At 43.7% G+C, this 24,428-nt stretch overlaps 2 protein-coding genes and 1 pseudogene across 2 annotated transcripts; 1 reads left to right on the top strand and 2 right to left on the bottom strand.

Moving 5' to 3' along the window:
- Positions 1–842: 842 nt before the first annotated feature.
- LOC135711419 (vacuolar protein sorting-associated protein 18 homolog) lies at positions 843–10,063 on the bottom strand (annotated as a pseudogene).
- A 999-nt stretch (positions 10,064–11,062) lies between these two features.
- On the top strand, positions 11,063–12,291 carry LOC135711360 (lectizyme-like). The gene is made up of 2 exons (XM_065234159.1): positions 11,063–11,727; positions 11,787–12,291. Exons 1-2 carry the CDS (start codon positions 11,335–11,337, stop codon positions 12,243–12,245), a joined length of 852 nt encoding a protein of 283 aa, XP_065090231.1. The 5' UTR covers positions 11,063–11,334; the 3' UTR covers positions 12,246–12,291.
- Positions 12,241–20,460, bottom strand: LOC135711349 (DNA polymerase zeta catalytic subunit-like). The gene is made up of 9 exons (XM_065234142.1): positions 19,981–20,460; positions 18,460–19,914; positions 18,329–18,400; positions 16,419–18,123; positions 16,164–16,349; positions 13,988–15,024; positions 13,364–13,934; positions 12,507–13,295; positions 12,241–12,454 (listed from the first exon to the last, which is right to left on the bottom strand). The coding sequence occupies exons 1-9, from the start codon at positions 20,337–20,339 to the stop codon at positions 12,314–12,316; spliced, it is 6,315 nt and encodes a 2,104-aa protein (XP_065090214.1). The 5' UTR covers positions 20,340–20,460; the 3' UTR covers positions 12,241–12,313.
- Positions 20,461–24,428: the final 3,968 nt, after the last annotated feature.

Below are 24,428 nucleotides of genomic sequence, written 5' to 3'. Positions count from 1 at the left end.
GTTCGGTATTGTGCTGTTGCTCCTGACATTTTACAGTCGGCGGGGGGTTTGTTGAAACATAAGATATTTTCTAGGCTAGGTGTCGAAATCTATGTCTGTAAGTAGACTTAATAATGTTAAAATCATATACATCAAACGTTTCATCAAACACACGACAGCACAAAGTCCACGGTTCGTTGAATCCATAGTTGGTCCGATGGGTAGGTTGCCACAGAAGCGTGTAACTACGTAGAACTCTTTGAGGAGCATTGATGTAGATTTGGCTCACAAGAGAGTTGCAATCCACGTCACCGTTAAGCAATCCAAACACGAAGAGTCGCTGAAGTAGTTTCCTCCTTGCTGCCAACGTGTCCAGGTCAATCAGCCTGCACCATTCTTCTAAAGGCGGCAAATTTACCGAATCGTTCCAGGGCAGAACACGTAAAGCGTATCTTACGAAGTTTCGCTGAATGGCTTCGATTCTGTTAGCTTGAATAGCGTGAAAGGGTGCCCACACAACAACAGCATACTCTAGAAGACTGCGGACGAGAGCACAGTATAGTGATTTCAGCGCGTAGATGTTCTGGAATGCGTTTGTTTTTCGTTTCAAGAAACCTAATGTGGCGAATGCTTTAGCAGTTATCATGGAGATGTGCTCATTGAATCTGACTGTAGAGTCGATGATAACACCCAAATCCTTAACTGAAGAAACGAAGAGCAAACTACTGAGTCCTATCCTATAGTCATTTCGTAAGGGCTCGCGTGAACGGCTAAAAGATATTGCGCAGCATTTTGTGACATTAACCTGCATACTGTTCAATGTAGGGTAGGATGGTGCAAAACGCACCGCTTAAGCAAAATCGTCAATTGCTGGCGTATGGAAGCTAAAATCAAGAAGAAAGTAATGGTGTTTGGTTCATTACCATGTTTTCTACGAAGATCAAGTGATTTCGAACTATAGAACGATGCATTTTCATGATTTTCAAGGTATTTTATAAATTGGTTCCAATATGATAGCGGGGCAAAACGCCTGATTCATGGTGATCTGACGCCTGATGATTATTCCTTTATGTTACATCAGAAATAAGGTCGCAAGAGTGTTAAGCTGTGATGCATTAAGTAAAACATCTAAAAAATATACGAAAAGTGAATTAGTTCAATTTTTTGCGATATATGCTGTTAAAAGCTTAATTTGAAGTCGACGATTTTAACAACTGTATCATATTTTGCACAAAATGCTATTTTCTAAGGGAATCAGTAGGTCAAAATATGATTTTATGATCAAGAATCAACTGTGAAACCTCTAGTTGAAAACAAACACAATCCGTTACCCGGAAAATGCATCTGAGGAAAAGTTATCGCTGTTTTTCTATAAGTGGGCATTTTACCCCAGGGGTGCATTATGGGCTGTTCTCCCTTACACCAGCGCAAAAGGGAATCAATATCCTTCTGGAGTGCGCAACAGTCAAGTCTTGACTTAATTGTACGAAAGATCTTTAAGTCATCGGCGAACATAAGTTTCGAAGAACACAGTCGACTACACAGATCGTTCACGAACAGGATGAAAATTAAAGGCCCCAAATGGCTACCTTTGGGGAACACCAGAGGGTATCTCACCGTTAATGCTCACATAGGCTGAGCGGTCAGTTAAGTAAGACTGTAACCACTTCGTGGCCCAATTAGGTAATCCCATACACCTCATTTTGTCCACTGCAAGCACATGTGGAACCCTATCGAACGCCTTACTGAAGTCCACGTAGATCGCATCAACTTGTCGTCGTTTTTCAATGGAGTTGATCAGCGAGTTGACAAACACCATTAAGTTGGTTGTTGTAGAGCGTTTCCTCACGAAGCCGTGCTGATGCTCGGTAATTATTGGCCTAACCGCTTTATATACGACCTCATATACGATCTTCTCCAGAGCTTTTGGGAGGCAGCTTAGAATCGAAATTCCGCGATAATTTTCAACGTTGTGGATGTTTCCAGCTTTGTGAATAGGTGTGATGGACGCTACCTTCCACATTGTGGGAAAAACACCACTAACTAGCGAACGATTGAAGATAATCGACACAGGTGAAGCGAGAGATGCAGACAATTTCTTAATGAACGATGGCGGCAAACAGTCTGGACCAGGGCCTTTAGAAGGATCTACAGATGAAAGAACTTTCATCACCTCTTCAACAGATACATCCAACTGCGGCAAATGCAAGTTGTAATGAGCTATGCTGCTCATCCAATCACGACGATTATCCGGAGAATGAGCGGGAGGGGTGTAGTCGAAAAAACATCCTTGAAGATTTTTGCGAAGAGATCAGAAGCTTCTTCCGCGGAGTCAGCACGAGCTTCTTTATAGGACACATCGAGTGGTATATCGCCATTCCGCCTAAGTCTCTTCACGTAGGTCCAAAAAGACGATGGATCCCGCTTTGCCTCCGACTCAATGCGCAATACATATTCATGGAAAACTGTGTTCAACCGGCTGATGTAGTGCTCCTCCATGTCGTGAAGTAATCGCCTGTTTTCCTCAGTCCGTTGTTTGAAAAGACGTTTCCTTGCTTTCCGTAACCTGTTTCGGAGGTTCCTAAGTTCCGTGGTCCACCATGGCTGATTGTAGTGAACACGGAGGCAATGTCGTCGAATAGGAGTATATTCGTGGATGATATCGAAAATGGCGCCATAAAACCGGAAAACAGCATCGTCAACGTCACAATCAGTCAAAAGCGTCTTCCAGTCTATCGAGCCTATCTGGGCGTTGATAAGGGGTTCATTGCAGAAGTTGAAATCGTAATATCGATATCGATATCGTCCAGCCCAACGTCGTCAGTATTACGAAGGTAGTCAAATTTGATGATAAAAGATTTGTGATGAGCATCGAGCTTTAAAATTCCACAGGGCGATTCGAAAAGTTCGATTCTGTAAGTATCACTAACGAAAGACAGGTCAAGTAATCTCTCGTTTACGTTACGTACATCCTGAACCTGCTGTAATCAACGTGCAAGGATCGACTGGGTCAAAACGATTTCTTGTTCAGAAGAAGCGTTGGTCGAGATGTAACAATTCATGTCGGCATCAAATTGCCATGATAGTCTAGGCAGATTATAGTCTCCCAAAACTATGACTGTATCGGTCGTTTCAGCAAGCTCACACAATTCTTGAACACAAGATGCATGATTGGAGTACTTGGCGCAGTCCGAGTTAGGCCTTAAGTAGACGCAACATATGTAGACCGACTACATTGGCAACGAAACACACACGGCCACTTGCTCTAAACAGTTGGCATTAACTAGTGGAACCAACTTACAACGTAAATGCATTTTGACACCGATCAGTACGCCGCCACCACGTAGCAGTTGAGATGTGGCTGGATTCCGATCGAGACGATAAATCACATAGTCGGACGAGAGTTCAGAGTTTAATATGTCGCTGCCAAGCCACGTTTCGGTCAGCGCAATGACGTCATAGTCACAAGATGATAATGCCAAACGAAGATCGCTAGTTTTAGTTCTTAATCCGCGGACATTCTGGTAAAAAAATACATTTGATGTAAATAACCTGATTGTTGATTTATTTTCCATATTAATTGTTTCTATTAATTTTAGCTGAAATCAAACAACTAAAATCATTTTCAGGATGTCAAACAATATTTATTATACTTAAAAAATTACAGTATCTAAATAATAATTTTTGATTTACTTTGTGTAAATTAATCGTTTTCATTGCAATATTTTGAATGTTATTTATTATTTTTCTCTGCAAACCTCAAATGACTGCAAATGGTCGTTAAACCCAAGGGAGTGAACATTGAAGCAAATTAAAATTAGTTGTTCATTGTTATTTAGTATTATCTTCTCTAACTCATGAATGCTGATGAGGTTGCGCTGCATTATATAGAAGAACACATTTGGCTTGAAAATCATCCCTTGCTTTTTAAATTTATCCACGTATCGTAAAACATTATCATCAATCGTACCATAACTACTCAACAGGGACTTATGTTCTTCGCAAATTGGTGCATTTAATATTTTGGATTCTAGTAAATCTATTGTTGGTTCCAAAAAACTATTATTCATCACATTGAACTCAAATTTGAATACGCAAAAATCTCTAGCAATTAAAGATTTACATAAATTTATTTTGTTGTTGGTAGCTCTACTATACTGTTTTGAATCTCTATGTTTTGCCTCACCTCGCATAGCCCATTGATGTCGAGGAGCACCTGATTCTAATATGAATGTAGCGTAATGCAATAAATTATGGTGTTTGGGCTTTAGCGTGTCGTTAAACAATGTCAAATACTGTGAATGATGCACATCTACTAGCTTTTGCTAAATCTGCAGGTACTCTGTTGGAATTTCACGCAGCATGAGAATGTGGCAGATTTGAACCATTAAACATAAATGTTTCCAAACCTCATCTTCTTCTGGCACTAATCTTCCTATAATTAGTGGAATGAAGTTGACTAACGTTTTTATTTCGCTTGCAGCCATTTTGATTTTACTCTTAGATATATTTATTTCTTTAATATCGGTTGGGATATTGGACGAATTAAGGTTTCCGAAAACAAATGTATTTTTTCTAAAATTGAATTCCGCAAGAGAGAACATTTTCTTAATATTAATAAAATAGTTCAAATAATGTCCTAATCCATAAATACATACCCCTTCCCAAAGGTCGTGCATCATATCAAAGTATATGTTAAATGTCACGTGAAAAGATGGAATCTAATTGAAAATGCTTTCTTTTTTCACACCAGTTAGTGATACATCATCCATGTCTAAGTCTTCATCGTAGCTCTTAACAGTTCTGAAAGTTTCTGCATACTCGATAGTATTATTTTCCCTCTGATGTCGATTTCTTTTACATATACGGCAATAATAATTGACACGAACGGATTCAACTAAGTCTAAGATACCGGAAAGCCCCAAGTTATCACCGGTAATGAAACCTATCATGAAATAAACAACTTTTATGTCTCCTTTAATGTGTATCTCTAATCCATTAGTCTCAAGTTCAATCAGTGTTCTGGAAAATGGTCGGATGCTGCTGCTGCTGCTGCGAATTCGATTTTTAAGTCTGTGTTAGGGAGTGCGCTGTTTTCAGACATTCGGTGATAATTTTGACCACCATTGCAACAATTGGACATTTGGTATTTTTCAATAGTGACCTATTGAAAATTAACTAAGTGTTCATTTTAGCAGATTGGTACATACTCCAATCGTTTGGCTTGTTTAGAATTAAAATCTATCTGCTATTGGTCGAAACCTGACCTCTTTTCGTAATGCTGTGCATTTTGGTTTTTTGAAATTGCGTGGATTCTATAGATCCTGTGAAGATCTATCTAGCACTGATGTATGTGTTGCTAGTGGGAAAAATGTAAACTTTGCCGGAGACGATGTCTTAACACTCGAAAGCAATTTTGTGAAATATGAAGTAAAACAAATCCTAGCTAGTTCTACATGATGATTTATTTGTAAAGTCGCCGGGAAATACCAGCTGGCGATATGTTTTTTTATGATAACTCCTTACTTGAAAACAGGCAAAAACTCACAAACAGGCTGCTTTTTCATGGTATACAGTGTGATAATTCAATAATCAATAAATTATCTCAACATTTAGTGGCAAACCATTCATACATTTTGGTAACATACAAAAAATTCTATAATCCACATTAAATTTCATATGTAATCAAGGGTGATTGATTAAACGAAAGAAACGAATCGTGCGGAATGAAAGCCGAGGAAAAACTAATTGCACCAATATATTTAGGCCTACAATTCCACACCTTCTATAGACAGGTTGCGCCTTGATAGTTAGCTGCTTGCGGAAACTGATGACCTTGACCAATGTCCACATAATACTCTTTAACAATTTTTGGTGGCCCTGAAAAGAACCGTTTTGTAGTGATGGTTGAGTAATTCTGAGCTGGGTGCTCAACACGGATGAGGCTGTCGAGCTGTATGTCGTTTGGAGCGAGGGTGACACGCTTGGCATAGATGACCGACCCGCAGCGACTCACGAAGAGCTACTGGTTCCGATCCGATCCATAGCATAGCGGTGCAGCTTCTTTCTCCTTTGATGGTTGGTTATGTGGGCTCTGCAGCTCGCTGCTTGCAGGCAGCCTTTCGTTGTTACTGGAGAAAAATTTTCAACGCCACACGCCGAAAGCACTGCTACTGCTGCTACTAATTGAGACGACCGAACACCACCACACAGTGGTGTGGTCGTTGGGAGCGTGTGGGTCTGAGTATGGCGCTGAGTGTGCAAAATATTACGCAATTCCATCCTCCCTATTCGCACGCGCCCGAGGATCGGAGGCGAATGCCACTTCAACTTGTTTCGTCTACTCACTACTCTCTGACGACTGTGCTGGGGAAGCAGCAAATGCATGTAGGTAATTGGTGGATTTGTTGGTTAATTCGACGCTTTTGGACAATGCTGGACATTTACCAGTTTTTCAATAGTTTCTTGTTGAAAATCAACATTCGGAAGCATGCATGCGTAGCCATATTTCTGATCAATTGGTGATAAAATTATTGAAATTGGACCAGGGGCAGCTGAGTTATTAACGTTCAAAATCTTTCTCAATTTGTTACATGTTCCATTTTCGGTTTTCACAAAGTGTACCCCCATATAGAAATCAAAGACGTAGTCCTACGTCAAAAAGTAATCAACAATAATGATTAAAATCTATCATTGCGTTGCTCGTTGTTGATCTGGAAGTGGTTAGTTTTCGTCATGTGTGGAAACTAAAGTTCTAAAATCCGTCCACTAACCCTTTATAAGGCCGTGGAAACCAAGCAAGGAATCAACAAAAACTATAATAAAACGCTTTCGGACATACGATGGTTTTTCTGGTACCATTATGTTGCTTCCTTTCACACGTAGCTGTCGCGGTTTTAGGATGGAATGCTGTAGTCAACATTGTTACCATTTTCGAATCTTGCCACATTACAAAAGCAACGTTTTTCTTCAAACGCCAGTTGTACTCCCCTCTCAGGAAACTCTTTCGCCTTTTCGGTTGGGACTTTCTTTTGTACTTTTTTAGTAGTACAGGTAGGTCCGATCTATTACTGTTCACTGTAGCCGTTGCATAAATTCCGTGATCATATAAGTATTGTAATATACCGTATGAGGCGAAGAAACTATCAAAGGTCACATGACCTTGAAATCCTTCATCAATTAGTTTCTGCGTTAGATTCTTGACTACATTGGCCCCTAGGCCTATAGTAGGAGACTTGTCATCGCGTTTGCCAGTATAAATATCAAACTCAAATACGTAACCAGTCTCACTGTCGGCTCTTGTCCACACCTTATAGCCTCTCTTGATAGGTTTTAGTGGCATATATTGTTTCAATGTCGATCGCCCTTTGAACAGAATCATCGATTCATCAATCGATTGCGATGATGTGGACTGTACTGCTCTCTGGCATGCAGTGTTCAGGAAATCAAGAAGTGGACGAATCTTGTACAGTTTGTCAAAATGATCTGAATTTTCTTTGGAGGCATCATAGGATTATCATTCAGATGCAAATTCTCTAAGATTTTTTTGAATCTCTTGCACGGCATAATGGAAGCAATTTCATCCGTACGGAAAAATTGATCACTTGACCAGTACAAATCAACACTTGCAAGAGGCTTGAGACCCATCATAATGGTAATCCCTAGAAAAGCTTTGATTTCTGCTTCAGATACCGGTTCCCAGTGTCGACTTTGCTGTTGGTCTGCGTAGATGTTAGTTTGGGTAACTATAAGTTTCAAGATGTCATCGTCGAAAAACTGTGCGAAATAGGCTACAGGTCTTGCATTTCCCGGGACTGCATTCAAGGCTTGCAAACGAACATTATCAAAATTGGCTGTATTGGGATCCTGGGACCAATCGCCTTTTTTCCAGTCAACTTCATCATCGTCTGGTTGGTCCACTTGGGAAAAATCTTCGCTGATTGATCGTCATCCGATTCATCTGAAGCTGATGTTTCGGATAATGCTTGAGTAGTTGGCTTTCCTAATAAATCGGTAACATATATAAACGATATCAGATATGATCCAACAATATCATATAAGGTTAGCACAACGACCCGAATAGATGATTAGACACTTGCAACTGTTTTCAATGCGGGTAATCGTGCGTGGGTGAGGAATCGCTTTTAAATGCTTACGGTTGTGATAACCCGAAGAACACGGTTGTGGTTCATCAATGGATGTGTGTCGTTCAGTCCCACTGCCCTTAGCAGCATCATCTGAATCATCACTTCCAGCGAGAATATCGATCAGAGATGTATCTAGCTTGCTCAAGGTAGAGAGTTCCGGATCAGCTTCCAGTTCATCATCGGACACATCGGGATTATCAGGTAGTCCACAAATTTTCGCCAGCTCTCTTTCAACCTCGTCATCCGACTCTGTATACGGTATGTTCGACATACTTTTAGCTGAAACGTAAAATAGCCTGTAACAGTATTGCGAGCATTTTTCATTGTAGAAAACTGTAACATTTGACATGAACTACAGATCAATGTTTGAAAAAAGTACATGATCTAAGAAAGGAGTTCCAAAACAGTATATTTCTATTGAAAAATTTACCAACTTGTGGGATTTGTAATGAGTTTTAGCTGATATTCGTATTTCCGCTCGAAAATGGCGGTTTGTTTACACAATAATGACTCCCAAATACTCAGTTTCCACTTGTTCCGGCTCAAAAAAAAATTAGAAGTGTTGCCAGATATCAGAAGTAGCCAATGCACGGAAAAAAACTGCAACGGGATTGTTTGTGTGGAGAAAAAAATACAGATTGTTGGTGGCAATATAGTTGCCACTGCCTTCTAAAGGGCTAAACCTTCCAACTTACCTTGTATCTGAAAATCATCTTGTTGCTGTAAATGTACGTGACATTGGAACGAACATCCTTCACTAAATTGTACAGTTTGCCATACTGCTCGACAAAATATTCCTCATAGACGGCCTGGTAGATCAGAAGAGAAATGACCGTCACGTGATCCACGTACCAGGATGGCATGGAAATCCGTCAGAACAAACGATAGGGGTGTGTTCACATTCGGCACCATTTTGTATGAATTTTGCTGAACAACATCGTGCACCATAAATTGCGGGCTGTTCATCTTCGGGCCTATTTCTTGGAAATTGATTCCGTGCTCAGTCAAGCAACAAAAACTCTTTGGGAAATCTTCTTCGTAGTTAAATGCTAGCTTCGAGTAGTTCATGTTACTCATCACATCCTGAAAACCGTTCAACTGCTCGGGGATTGTGAAGTACGATTTAAATACTTTCTGCAGCTGTCCCGGCGCCATTTTGAATCTGTTTGGCGAATAGTTTCATCGAATGTATAGATTCTATCCACCGTTAGCACCAGAATGATACAGTGAATATTCCTTCGATCCTGGCGCATGTGGATTCAATACCCGTTACAGGACGACTATCACTACCGGTTCCAACATCGAACACCTGACGAACGACCTGCTGCACCAGTTTATCTCCGCTGTCTATTCCGATGTCAGCCTCCCAAATAGTTCCTTTACTCGTACCCAATAAAATCGGACCGGTCATTATCTCCATGTGATTGGAGTAGTTGAATCCAATGGCCGTAATTTCCTGATCATTCAGCTGAAAACAGATAAGCAAATTTCTCACCCACTCCGCAAAACTGACAAACACGGCAACTCACATTGGAGATAAATTTCGGCTTGAAGCTATTTCGGTACAGATGGAGAACCTCTGGCGTGAAGCTCGGAGACTTCGGTGCCCGATTTGGTGCCAACGTAATGAACAAATGCGCTCCCAGTGGGTTCAGAAAAAGATTGCACGATTTGAACCCATCGAAGTACTTGTCGATCGGGACCTCGGTGAACTTGTCCTGTTTGATGTTCATCCGCAGAATCGTTAGATAGGTCATCAAAATTATAATCCAATCGTTTTGCACCGACAGGAACAGGATCCCGGACGGGAAAATGGGAAAAATCGCGAAAATGGGAGGTTCCTTCTTGATGCGAACGCTTACGTAGTCCAACGACTGTAGACGATTCGATTGATCCGGTTCGCTAGCCGAGGAATACTGATCAAACATAGAAGCCATTTTGGCTGTTTTATACCCCGTTCACATTACAGCGTATATCACGTGATATACGGTGTCTTGCAATGAGCACTCATACATCTAGTTTTCACTGGAAATCCTATGTATGAGTGCTCATTGCAAGACAGCCTATATTACGTGATATAGACTGTAATGTGAACGGGATATTAAGTGATTTTCTTCAACGCTGGATTTTACAATTATTAACTTTTGGGCAGGAAAATCAAATATAAACTGGAAAATGATTCACTGAATGTCGATTTTTCCCTGGCTCAATTTGTTGGACCGAGCACTGGAATAACAATGGCAGTTCCTTGTCTCAAACGTCAGGTCGATCCGCATCTTTGCGCTGTCATAACGCATAATAACGCATATATATTACACAATTATTTGTTGAATGACCTATGTGCAGCTGTTGCTGTGTAATAATTCCGTCACACATGTGACGGAATGAAAAATCGTCATTTTTTTTCTGCGTAATTCGAAGAACGATATAATATTACATCGAATTGGTGTTAATTTGCATATATTTCTCACAATTACATCTAGTTTCTTGATACGTTAGCATCATTACGTTGAGGCATATTACTTTTTTTTGCTGTGTACCTTTCGTAGTCCTACGTCAAATCTACGGTCGTGTCTTGGATACAACCTCTTACTTTTTTAAATCAAAGCCCTCAATAATGTTCGACTATTTTCAATCATTATTTTTGAAATGTTACTTTTGAAAATATTAGTTCCAATGCTCTAGGGATGATGGTGTAACAAAGTTTTTAAAAATATCTTGTCAAAATCGAGATGCGATAAAAAAAAATAGACGAGTGCGTCATCATTAGCAACGCGTTAAATATGATACTGGCACGGTAAATAATTTAATCTCTCTTCCTTCCTTCCTTCCTTCCTTCCTTCCATAAGCACTTCGCTGTACCTAGCGCAATACCTTCAGGCTACATCTTTTCCGATCGTTATCTTCGCAACAACCGGTCATCGTCACGCCCCCGAGTACGTACCTAACTGTGGGGGTTGCCACGCGCTGATTCGCAACCAGATCAGCGTGGTACATATATGCAAATGAACTTGATCCTCGATCGCAGTCTGTCGTCGTTTGCGCCGCGAGACAAACGAAAGCGAAAGTTGAGATCTGCTACTGCGAGAGACCCCCCGGAGTGCGCGCGCGAGTGAAAGTACGATCCGATTACGCACGTGATTCCAAACGACGCTCCACAGTTTAGTACAGACCGCAGAGCTGTGCGCATATTCAATTGGCTCTCACCATGCGACCGATGATCGTGGCGTGGATCTGGCTGATCGTTTCGAGCAGTGGTGGTTCGTGGATGGGGTTGTGTTTGAAACAATCGACTCCGAAGGTGATCGGTGGACAGAATGCTTGTGCTGGGGAGTTTCCGTTTTTGGTATCGATTCAGTGGAACTTTGGAAACGGTTCCAGAGCGGTCCACTTTTGTGGCGGTACCATTGTGGACCGGTATTGGATTCTGACGGCGGCTCACTGCAAGGAAACTGTGTTCGATAATGGTTGGTTGGAAGTGGTGGCAGGGGAGTTTGATTTGCAACGTGACGAAGGTTTCGAGCAGAGGCGCAATGTGAGCGAGTTTTTAGTACACGAAAACCGGCTGTCCGGGTTTGTCGGGCCAAATGATATAGCTTTGGTAAGTTAGCATTGATGGATTATGAATCATATATTCAACTGAATCAAAACCCATTTCAGATTAGATTAGATCAACCGTTGGAACTGACGACCAATATAACAATGGTAAAGCTAGACGACAGACAAACACCGATTTATGGATTTGCCATTCTTCCCGGATGGGGATCGACATCACCGACCTTTGAGCTGATCTACCCGGAAAAATTACAGAAAGCTTACTTACCGGTCTTCCCGTACGACGCCTGCCTGCAATACTTCCCACTGTTTAGTCCTCTCGAGGAGACAAACTTTTGCGCGGGAGAGCTGAGTGGTACGGTGAATGCTTGTCATCGGGATTCGGGAGGACCGCTGCTGCAAACGATCGACGAAATAGTGACACAAATCGGAATTGTATCCTGGGGAGCCTTACCGTGCACCGCGTATCGCAGTCCAACCGTTGTAACGTGGGTCAGTTGCTTCAGGGACTGGGTTCGGACGACAATCGAAAGAAATTCCGTCGATTTTGATACTTTTATTTAGAATAGAAATTATGTTCGGTGCGAAATAAATAAATTTCCTAAAACAATCAACAAAAAGATCTACATACCTCAGAAAATCTGCTCCAGGAGATCACGATAATACTGAACCTGTGTGTGTTCGCGACTCCGTTGGTTCAGCACAAACAGCAGCGGACAGTCAAGGGAAATGCATGCTGTCTCGAAGGTTCGCTGGCAGCAAGACCTGCACATCTGTAACCAGAAGAGATTAATTCCGACCTTAGCCATTCAGCCAACCACGCACCTTCTCACACAGCTCAACACGCCGCTCCAGTCGATTGATCTTGTCCATCACATAGGTAACGGTTTTCTGCGGGTGCCTACGACACTCGTTGCACACTCCACTGTGCGACTGATTGCCGCAATCGCACACGCAGCTAGTGGTGGAAAAATACTGCGAGATCGTACTCTTCTTCGGTAACTGCAACTCACTTGCAAGCGACGAACTCTTCCCACCCGTGTTATGTAACATTTGATATTTCCGTGGCATGTCGTTGTACCACTGGTGGACGTCAGCTCCGATCAAAAGCAAACACCGATTCAACGGTGGGATTATCGCCTTTGCTATGTAGTAGCTGGAATTGATCTTCAACCCGCTGTCGGCCAACAGTTCATCAGGGCTCCTGACCAGCCGAATCAACGGCACCAGCGGTGGACCGTTGATGATTACGTATGGAACGCGTTCACCTCGACGCGGCTCCCGCCGGGGATCAACGACTATCCAACGGCGTGCCAGTTCAAGCGCAGGCACGCAAGCTCCCGGCTTGTACCCATCCTTACCTCGAAACTCTTTGGCAAATATGAAATCCTGAAGGTTAACTCGTCCCTCCAGAATTTTGGAAAACTGCCGGCAGGTGTATTCTTTGACCTTTGAAACGTCCCGTGTTTCGAACAGGATTCGAAGGATCTTCTCCAACATTTTGCCGACCACGGGACAGCCGTCGCGGCGAACCGTTTCGATGCCCTTCGCTTCGTAGACGGGTTTTTCCTGGTCCGGCGTTTCGTACATGTAGCCCACGTAGCGTTTCTTTGTCTGCAAGACGGAATGCAATTTTGCTTAGGGAATTTCTTGAATTTCCACTCGAATTTCAACCTTCTTACCTGCAAAATCGACGGCTGGTAGACCTTCTCCAGCTTGAGCTTCACCGGCGGCGGGTTATCCTTGGTCACTGCATCAGCAATCTCCGCTCCAATTTTAAAAGCATCCTCCTTCGTCCGCCCCGGACAGAGCACAAACAGCGAATCCGTATCACCGTACACCACCCTGGCACCCCACCTTTCAGTGCTTTCCACCAGTTTGATTGCCCGCTCAAGCGTTTCCCGTCCCTTACTTACAACGCTATCGCCCACCTCGACGCACGGCATTCGACCGCTGAAATTTGCCGCCGTATAACCGTAGGTCACGTTGGCGATCAACTTCAATCCTAACTGCCGCGAGTGGAGCACCCTCTGGAGAATGCTATTCTCTTTGTGCAGCTTCATGGAGGCTTTTACCATCAAGCGTGTCGTTAGGATTTCATTCAACATTCTTGGCAGGATGCCTTCCCGAACGGAAGATTTTACAAAAGCGATCCCACACGGTGAGACTGTGATCAGATTCTTATCCACCAATATCTTTAGCATTCGTGGCGACAGTCGTAGATGGGAAGCCCCGAATTCGAATGGTTCTGATCTGCAATGAAAAATAATGTATCCGTTTCACGCTAGTTTGACCTTCGAACTTACTGTCCTAAATGCTCCACCCTACCGAGACACGTGGAAAAACAGTAATTGTATGCGATGATCATACTTGGGTACAAGCTTTGGAAGTCCAACACAATCAACGGATCGGCGTAGAACCTCGATTCAGGTTCCAGAATCAGAGGAATATACTCCGGGGCTCTCATGTGCGCTCGTTGCTGTATGCTCGGCGAAACCGATACGAAGTTTCGTGGTTTGGCAATCCTCAACATCATACTCTCCACCCGAAACTGAGAACCACGGGAAAGTACTTCGTAGAACTGAATCCCGAACAGCTTCGCCAGTTCAGCCGTTCTTCCGATCAAGTCCAACTGTTGAAGCAACTCGAGATTACCATTTACCCTCTCCAGATAATATTCCACAACGATCCACTTGGAGTACGGTTTGTTCCACAGTCTCGTCAGCTGCCTAAAGCAATGGCGCGGAACTCTGCGGTGTAAAATATGGTACACGATGTTCTCGAAACTGTAAGACGTCAACGCGATCTCGTGCCTCATCAAGCGCCAAATGTCCAACAGAATCCTTCCGGGAATCTTCAATCCGGCACTGTACTCATGCATCTCCAACAATTCCTGTTCTTCATCTTCGGAAACGTGCACTTTCTCCGCCGTCGGAACCCTCGACAACATCTTCATCAGATTCATTTCCAAAGTATACCCCCGCTGGATTATATATCCCCACGAAACCTGTTCGATCTCGTACCCGGCAAATATATCCGGATCCCAAAACGAAATCAGCACCAGGAACTTCTCATACAACTCCCGCTCATTTGCCACCGTAACCACATCGGCTACGTAGCTGCATTTGTTATACTTGTACGGATCGATCCGATCGGTAGCCGTCAGGCCATGCTCGTGATTGAGGATGATCCCACAAACGGACGGAGCTCGGCGATGATCCTCCGGTACGTCATTGTGAATGCGATAGAAGATCGCTGAGATGGGATCGACCTCGGGGTTCGGACGTAGATCACCCCGCGTTTGGACGTGGATTTCCACCGACATAATCGTCAGGTAGTTATACTGGAAGAGGAAGAAGAGAAAATCGAAATGAAAATTAGGTCCTACGGGTTCAGGGGGATGATTTTACCTGACGATAAGAGGACTTTGGATGAAAGGTTGTGCCTGATTGGTAATGAGAACTAACCTAAAATGAAGCCTAAGTGCGAGGCAGAGAGAAAGCATATTATGTTTATTTTAGCTAAATTAACGATAGCACGGATCTGCCTCGGATTGCTTGTAATCAAGCTGCTTTAGTGTATTCGACCAGCCTGTTTCAGTCCATACAGGCTACGCTCCTGTTGAAATCCAAAGCCGTTCCTAACATGGAAAACAGGTGTTCAGGTTGTACTCGCCGTGTCTTCTGAAAAGGGGAATCCCGTATCCCTACGAACCATACGAACGAAGTTGGCTACTCGTACCCCATCCGGCCCCTAGGGGAGGTACCGATAGGGGTTACTTTACAGGAGGCTGAGGACCACTAATTGGGTCTATTTTATACCTGCAGACATGCGTTGTCCGGCCCGTTATCACGACATGTGGAAACGGTTTTATAACGCTAGTTCGAATGTAATACTTGCCCGAATACAACTAGCCCGAAAATCTATTAACTATCGACCTTCTCCGATTCGCGAATCTAGCAATATTTGAATTGAACGTTAAATGTACGACGATTGAGGAGAAAGTGTTGCGTCTGTTTATCCGTGGTTAGACCGTGCGATATTGAGATACTGCGAATGGATAGCTCATTTCAGGCGACGAAGAAGATACAGTCGTTTAGAATACCGGTGAGGGGAGCTGCACTGTGGAACTAGAATCCACAGAGTGAATAGGGTTCGACCTCGATCGATTGAAATGGGAAACTCAAGCAGCTGCTGTTCTGGGAGTCTAGTGAACGGTCACTTTTAACGGGTGAAAATCGTTTCTGGGGGGTTAATTACGTGTGATGCTTTCTCCTCGACTGGGTTCGTATGAAATATGATTATGGATAGAATAAATACGAATTTTGTCCAAAACAAAACTTAAGTTTTTTTTTTTTTTTCGAATAAAATGTTGAACATCTAGATCTTAACCATACATCTTAACAAACGCACACATTTACATATGCTTACGATATATACCGCTCACCATAGGTTGCAAAGTTTGTAGGAGGTTTAACTTACCTCGCACGTTGCTTTGGCTTTCTGGAGGTTTTCAAAGTTAACTTTGAATCCGTAGGTGTTGTTGGTCTGTGTCGTGGCGGAGATGTTTCCCGAGTGATCCCCTTGTTGAGTGCCATCGGGCGCCACCAGAGGGGACCCATTCAGAAGTCGCTTGTGCATCGATGCGATTTCCGCGCTGTGTGGTAACTGAAGGGGGAAGGGGGGAAACCAATAAGCGAAGGAGTTCGTTTCGTGTTGAACGATATTCCGACTTACCGAGGTTCGATCCGACGTTCCACTGTCTGAGTGCTCCGACTTTTGACTAGCGGTTACAATCTGTGAGGAATTCACAACATCCATTCTGTCTTCAGCGTCCGAATGTGAAACAGGGTGCTGTCCCGGGGTGATTGTATCGAATTCTTCTTCCTCCTTAGGTAGTTCCACTTCTTCGAGCTTGGAATCCTTGAATCGTTTGAATGCCGCATTCAGTGACAACCGAGCCTTCGGTATATTGCGTCGCTTTCTCCTAGCACTGTAACTGAGCAGCTCAAGTCGATCCTTTGCTGATGACCCGCTTTCATGGTCCGAGCTCATCGCCGGAGATGATTTTGTGTTCATGGAAAAGATTTTCGAAACCAGAGTCTTTCGCGCACTGGAATCCACCTGATTGCCATCCGCAATTAGAGAACTTAAATTGAGGGTACTGTCGTGATCGATTCTGATGTTTGATGGTTCCTGCGAGGAACTCGTTTCCTCCCCGACCATAATTGCATGCATTTTCTTGATCTTAAGCGGACTGTCCTGTTCCACCGGAACCGTTTCCTCAGTCTTGATCTTTTCGATGGCTTTAAGCCAAACTTTGGCTTCACGTTTGGGTGGAGCCTTGGCAGCCGGTTCTATAACAACCGATTGTTCCGATGCCAAAAGTTCCCTCATTTGACCAGCATCCGAGCAGGAAGATTCGCCCAAAATTCGATCCAAACTTTCACCATAGATGGCGCTTAGTTTTTCGTATCGAAACTGTTCAATCGAACCTAGTTCGCTCATAACACTCTGAAACGGTTCCAAATCGTTCAAACTGTTCCCTCCAATATTTAGTACGACGTGTCCAACTTCCTTCCTGCCCGTAACATCCGCCGGATTGCTATAGAACGGTTCCTGGTGGACCACCTGCGGTATGACGAACTCTTGCATTGCTTTCAATGCGTCTTCCAGTGCAGGTGGTTTATGGGAAAGGGCACTTGTCACTTTTACGCCGTTGTCGCGGCCCAGTTCAATCATGCTTTCATCCGACGTAGAACCTAGCTCGTCAAAATCGTCAAAAACCAGCGTCTGTTCGTAGAAGCTTTTGATATTGAGATCCTCGTCGTCCTCGTCACAACCATCTCCATCATCGCCTTTTTCCGATATCGGCGAACGGCAAGCGATTTCGGTCACGTTCTGTGACATTTCCAGCAGTTTGGGAATCCTTTGTTCCACCGAGGAACGCGATTCCTCGTCGGTTATCTGAATTACTTCCGAATCACTGGAAATTAAAATCGGTTCCAGCTGTGGATGGTCTTCCTTCTTGGTCCGCAAGTCGGTCACCTCCTGTTGAGTTAGAGCCGTTATCAACACCTTGGGTGAAAGTTTGATAATGTTCTGAAACTTATGCGAAAGAGCAACGTCGATGTCTGGTTCTGGTTCCTGTTCCGGTTCGGGTTCTGGAGTTGACGGCCTCCTGGCAGGTCGTCCCTTCCGACTACGACCACGACCCCGGCTACGACCGCGTCTACTTCGTCCCCTTCGAACGGGACCGCGCGATAGACCTTCCTGAGGATCCCAATTGTTGGCCAGATCGTACTCGCGAGCTAATCGGAACTCATCGTACGGCGAGAGATCCCGTTCTTTCGCAGGTTTTTGGCGAGTTCTTCGTTCGGTTACTACTACCGGCGATTCCTGAGCTGGAAGGCGATACGCCGACATGTCAACCATGGAAAGTCTGAAATCAATTTCGGGTATTATAATCCGCTTAGTGATGCAAATTTCTTTACACAAATAGAAAAGAACCTGCATTTTCTGACCCTGATTTTCAAATTGCTTTCAACGATAACCAATAACAAGGAATTACGTTACACTTGAAAGGACAAGCAGGTACATGTGCGTCGTTTTCGATGCAAAATAAAACTGTTCAAATAAATCCTCACCTCACTTTCAGCTCCTTGAGTTTTGGCATCGCCGGTTCTTGCTGAACTCCATTGCACTTCAATTTTTGAATGCTACAATTGACCAAAACATCATGAGCATTGGACTACGAATCATTGGAAGCATTACTCACCTAACTTTACATTCCTTCAATTTCAGATCGCAATACACCCCATTCGTCAATCCGTTGGTCATCTTTTCCGGATGGTCCAGTTTCATCTTTTTCCTCGCTTTCATCGAGGAAGCCTTTCCTTCATGTACGCCATTCGTTGGAACTTCCTTTTTCTCCTCAAATCCGTTGCTCAGCTTCACTTCTGTCACACCTCTCGAACGCTTTGTCAACGGTTCGCTGTGCCCATTCATCTTAACCCCATTGCTTTTGGCAGTCGGAAGAGAAGTGCCATTTTGATTTGTCCTCAACTTTGGAAGTTCACCATCGTGGGCACCATCCAGCTGTGGAATAGCACTCGAATTGAGGATATCATCGTCGGTGTCATTCAGCAAATCATCGCCAGTATTCGCTTCCATCTTCATAGTGTAATCCAGAAGAAACTCATCATCCGAATCCAGAATTTCGTCTGTCTTCTCTTCCACCAACGTGCTATTTCCATCCTTCTTATCTCCCATCAACGAGAGCATCTCCAAATCCCCACTCAACGTGGCATTCAGTCTCTTGTTACTCGATTGCGATAAGCTAATCCCACTTCCACCGGTGGAAGCGATCCTTCGCTCGCTTTGCTGTGTTAGAGGCGCCAACAGACTGTCACCCTCCACCTCATGACTTTCGTTCTCCTCCAACTCTCTCATTATGTCCAGCAATTCATGATCCTCTTCGGCAAACGACGCATCCGGATTCTGAGACATGCTGACAATCCTATCCTCGTCCACCTGACTCGTATCGAAATCGTACACCGTATTTGACTGATTAAACGACGAATACTGACTGAAATGCTTATGATCCTGGACACAGGAAGCATCCAACAACTGTTCATCATCCCCTACCTCCGATGGATAAAACGAAACCGGTGGCCTTAATCTATTTTCTTCAGCTTCTACCGACCTGCTCGATCCATTTCCGCTGGTAAGCTTCGATGCCAGCATTGATCGATAGAACCGATCGCTCTCAGTCACAATTTCCACCTTCCCACCCTGTGACAAACTGAGCGCTTCTGGTTGCTGCATCCCCAGCAATGCCCTCCTAGCTTTTTCGTCGTTCCAAATCGAAGCGATACCTGGATTAGCGTATTCCGATCGCTTCTCTTCCTCCATCAAATTCCTGTTCAGAATATCCACTGCCAAAATATCAATTTCGTTCTCCGATGTAGACATCTTCTGCAACTCCTCTCCGCCTCCACAATCTACCCGTTGCCGTATGGCACAGTCCGGAACATCCAGGAAGCTCATCCCATATAGATTATAATCGATGAAAAACTGTAAGATGTACGGAACATGCGACTCGAATGTCTGAAATACTCGCGATAAGATGACACCGTTCATCAGCAGGTTATTTGCCTTCCGGATCAGAAAAGGGTTGTAGAGGTATATTTTGAAAAACTGATGCTCCTTTCTATGGTAGCCATAAATCGGTCTGAAACCAATCAAAAATTTCCATTATTAAACAACCAATAACCAATCATCCCCAACCCGAACTCACATTCCCTTCACCAACGCTATCCGGAAGACGTGCGTCACCGTCGAGTTGGCATTCCCGAGCGACACATTGACGGCCTTGTCCAAGCTGGCCGCAATCTGGTACATCAGCCGATCCACTGCAATCCGATCCGAAGTGCTTCCATCGTACGGCACGTACAGATACGGAAACACTCCGTGAATGTGCACACAGCTGTGCGTCCCATCGGCCGTCGATCCGAACAGACGAATCACCGGCACCTGCTTCACGTCACACCCGCGGAATTCCGAATAGCACGTATCGAACCGGGGCTCCGGTTTGTGCATGTAGTGGTCAACACTGACGATCCGGATCGAGGTGACATTTTCGCCGCGTCGAACCATGGTGAATAGGAGGCGTTCCTCCGGAGTTCAATCCCCAGCTTGTTTATTTTGTTGTCAATCCAATAAGAAACATAACCTTGAATCGTAGAAAAGAGCGGCTAAATGGGCTGAATGCAGGCAAAGAACTTTCCGGGAAACAAACTTATTAACGCACCAGCGTAAATATCGGCAACAAATAACAACTTTTGATGTTCACTTTACTGCTTCAATCCAACGTAAAAAATTAAGAATTTACGTAAAACTTATGAAAATAAAATGCAACTGGGTACGCGTAGAACAACTTGCTCGCGAAATTTTCCTTTTGTGGCCGAACAGACGAACCAGAGTAATCATGAACGTTTCACGAATGACAAACATGACAACACAATGTGATAACGCCTGCTCTTGAGGGAAGTTGAAAAACTACGTAATCCAGATGTATAGTAAAGGTAGGATAATATAATTAAACTGGTCCTAATAAAATACCGCGTAAAATATTATTTACAAGGCTATTTTTCTCAACAGCGTGTTCGGGGTATTATCCAAACTAGAAATACTCAGAGGAAAAGATGGGCGGAGAGAATGTTTTGAGCCAAATTAACTGTCAAAATCTGAGCCAATCAAACATTTCCATTAGATTTTTTCCAAGGATTTCTTATTCTTACTATATTAAATTTGAGAGTATATACTGTTCTCATTACAACGTATATCACGTGATATACGCTGCCTTGCAATGAGCACTCATATATCTAGTTTTCATTGGAAATCCTATGTATGAGTGCTCATTCCAAGACAGCCTATATTACGTGATATAGGCTGTAATGTGAACGGGGTATTAGAATTACCTCTATGGTGTAACAGTATAACAGAAATTCAATCACCTTTTTGTTTCGTGTGCTTCTCAAATTCTACTAATTTATTAATGAAAAACATTATTCTAACTCTATTGATTAATTAATCTTAGTTGGTTAATTAATGATACCAAGAATTGTTGAAAATTTTGTGATGCAATCAATTAGAGTTAACTACCCCATTTGCGGCCTAGCAAGCAAAACCCGCATGTAGTCTATGTTAATCTAGCGCAGTTTAGCACCAAACGGAATGTTATTATTACTGATGGCTTCCAAATTTATTTACCTTTCCGTATGAACTAGAAGATTTGATAAAGAGAAACCCATTGTTGAGATATTGTCAAAAGTCTAACACTACTTTTTGAGGCCAAACTCGGCCTACGGATTCTAAACTCGGCCTACGGATTCTAAACTCGGCCTAACGCATTGAAACGCCATTGAAACGCCATTGATTCGCCACTGAATTCACTTCGGCCTATCGGATGAAGATAAAAATTGATTCGGTCGGACCGCTTCTTTTTTTTTGGGAATAATGGGTGCAAACTTTCATACCTCGCGTTCTCATTGACTTAATTTGGTAGCTTATTAACTAAAGTATCATACCAAACGCATAATTGACTTGTTAACTCTGAAATCATGGATTTATTTGAAGTTTTCTGCTCGATAGCCCCAAAATGGGCGATTAGGCCGAAGTACACGAAACGAAAATCAATTATTTTATTCACGTGTTTCACTTATACATTTTTGCCAAACATCAGCCTTATACATTCCATAAGACAAACCATATAGGTCCTATAAGAATGCATAAAAGGTATGTGTGACCGCTTATACATTTCATTTGACACATGATCTTCATAAACTTTTTGCAAGGCGTCTGCTTATTAGTTGACTTATACATTTTATGAATAATCAGCAATAGAAATTTGCCAAAAGGTATAAGGAGATTTCTATCCGTGTAGTTCTCTGCCCTATTATTATGCAAGTAGATCGAATAAAAAATAAGAGTCATGTGAAATGCTAGTTTCTAGTAAGGGTTACAAGATCATTAAGGTTCAAACCTCTGCTGCCGAATTGTATTTTATTTTCTCCGGCCATCTCTCCCTCTGAGTATTTCTAATCCAAACCTTTTATGGACAAGTTCCATCAATTGATTTATCCCTGGATTTATCGCTCGTTTGTGATATTTTTTGTATTAGGAGTCCCCCAGCTCGTATAAAATAAATTATAATACTGGATAAACAATAGAGAAGCATCCATCAAAATTTGTAAACAAATCGTTCTAAAGCCATTTCCTCACAAAGTGAAGGCCGCCCACGCAAACCAACATCATGATCGGATAGGGGAAAGTTTCTACTACACGGTGATGATGTTGGTTTGCGTGGGCGGTCTTCACTTTGTGAAGAAAGGGCTTTAGAACCGTTTGTTTACAAATGCTGATGGGCCCTTTTCTATTGGCATTACAGAATATCCATGTGGTCACACATTACTACACTCAAACTAAATGACTGATTTATTTCATGTGCATAATGCCACGGATACACTTGTAACATAGAGATAACTCTAAGACTAGAAGGTTCCGAAATAACTTGCTCAACTTTTTGACTCAGCTCTGGTACTCTCTTCGGTCCCAAGCTAATCGATTCACCCCTCGAAACATAGGAAAATCCACAAACCCCTTATTTTATCAGCCAAACTTTCATAGCGAATAAAAAAAAAATTAAAGGGTTGTGTCCTAGACACGACCGCAGTATGACGTAGAACCACACAAAATTGATGTTTTTCATGCATTTTTGACTATTATACTTTATCTTAAAATTAGGGTGGTTAGGAGAGGTATTTGAGGGGGGGGGGGTAGGAGAGGTATTTGAGGGGGGGGGGGGTTAGGAGAGGTATTTGAGGGGGGGGGGGTAGGAAGGGTTTGATGGTGGGGAGAAGGGTAGGAAAGGTTTGATGGTTGGGGGTGGCGAGAGGTTGTTGAGGGGGGGCGAGAGATTGTTGTGAAGGGTTTACATGTTTTGCTTTTCCTCATTGTGGTCACGCCGTGATCCACCTTAAGCCGCTGATTTGGTCCTGCTTACTGCAGGACCTAGCGCCACGCCGTCCGAAGCGACAATGAGCAAAAGCATGACAGCAGCGCTGTTTTATATCTTTTCAGATTCAGAATCTGATAGGATTTCCCGCAGTTTTTTATGAATGGGGCGGAGCAGAAAGTTTCTTTTGTGCAGAATATGTAAAATAGGATGGACTTTGGATGTTAATATAATTGCATATATAGAGGCACCAGATATGTTTTACCGTCAGTGCAGTCGACGACATTCGCTGCCAGACTGTTGAGCAGTTCAGTCGATTTGAATTCTCTCTAGTTTCGTTCGTTCGTTCGCAAGTCATTAGCTCCGCGTTGTGTAGTGACGCTCTCGCTGACCCAGCCATGGGTAAGAAATCGCGCGGTAACGCGAGTGCCGGTTTACCGGGAAAACAGACTCTCCCAGGAGACGGCGCGACCACCGAGCCAGCCCAGAAGAAGCAGAAGAAAACCCAATTGCCCATCCCGACAGGCGTTGCGGACCCGCAGCCGGGGCCTCCCGGAACTAAACGACCCAGACCTGAAGACAGCAGCGCCACCGTATCAGCAGCAAAAAAGCTGCTGAGCAACAATCCGTTCTCCGCCCTGCAGAACGGAGCCCAGCCGCAGTCGGACCCTGAGACGGTGCCGAAAAAAGTTAAGTTGCCACCCTTCTATGTGAAGGGCTTCCCTCCCGGGCTATGGGAGCAGCTGGATTTCTACATTAAGCAGGGCCTTCGCTGCACCATTCAACGGTGCACGGAAGGCTACAAACTGATGGTCCCGGCCGAAAAACACTTCAACGCAGTTCAGGCCCTCTTGGACAGAATGAAGCTGGAGTACTTCTCCCACGACATCGAGGCCACCAAGCCGCTGAAAGTGGTGCTGCGCGGGCTCCACGACATGGACACCACCACCTTAATGGACGAGATTAAGGCGAACGGCCTCAAGTCGGTCGAAGTCCACAAGATGACCCGCAGCAAGGCCATCAAGTATCGTGACCAGCTCTACCTGGTCCATCTGGAGAAGAACTCCACAACCGTGAAGGATCTCCAGACGACACGCACACTGTTCCACATCGTAGTGAAGTGGGAGCGGTATAAACCCACCCACCGTGGCGTCACTCAGTGCTCGAACTGCCTATTGTTCGGGCACGGCACCAGGAATTGCCGCATGGCCAGCCGCTGCATCAAATGC

Source organism: Ochlerotatus camptorhynchus, unplaced genomic scaffold (assembly GCF_037179485.1).
Source record: "Ochlerotatus camptorhynchus isolate MF236.1 unplaced genomic scaffold, CSIRO-AGI_Acam_v1.1 ptg000432l, whole genome shotgun sequence".
NCBI lineage: Eukaryota > Metazoa > Arthropoda > Insecta > Diptera > Culicidae > Ochlerotatus > Ochlerotatus camptorhynchus.
The sequence above is the reverse complement of the archived record's forward strand: the minus strand, read 5'-3'. Positions and strand labels throughout refer to the sequence as shown.

Excerpts from the sequence above, each read along its gene's own strand:
- LOC135711360 (XM_065234159.1), top strand. The coding sequence starts at position 11,335 with ATGCGACCGATGATCGTGGCGTGGATCTGGCTGATCGTTTCGAGCAGT. Across the intron at positions 11,728-11,786 it reads GGCCAAATGATATAGCTTTG|ATTAGATTAGATCAACCGTT; the intron begins GTAAGTTAGCAT and ends AACCCATTTCAG.
- LOC135711349 (XM_065234142.1), bottom strand. The coding sequence starts at position 20,339 with ATGGTTCGACGCGGCGAAAATGTCACCTCGATCCGGATCGTCAGTGTT. Across the intron at positions 19,915-19,980 it reads ATAGCGTTGGTGAAGGGAAT|ACCGATTTATGGCTACCATA; the intron begins GTGAGTTCGGGT and ends GATTGGTTTCAG. Across the intron at positions 18,124-18,328 it reads CTCAAGGAGCTGAAAGTGAG|ACTTTCCATGGTTGACATGT; the intron begins GTGAGGATTTAT and ends AATTGATTTCAG.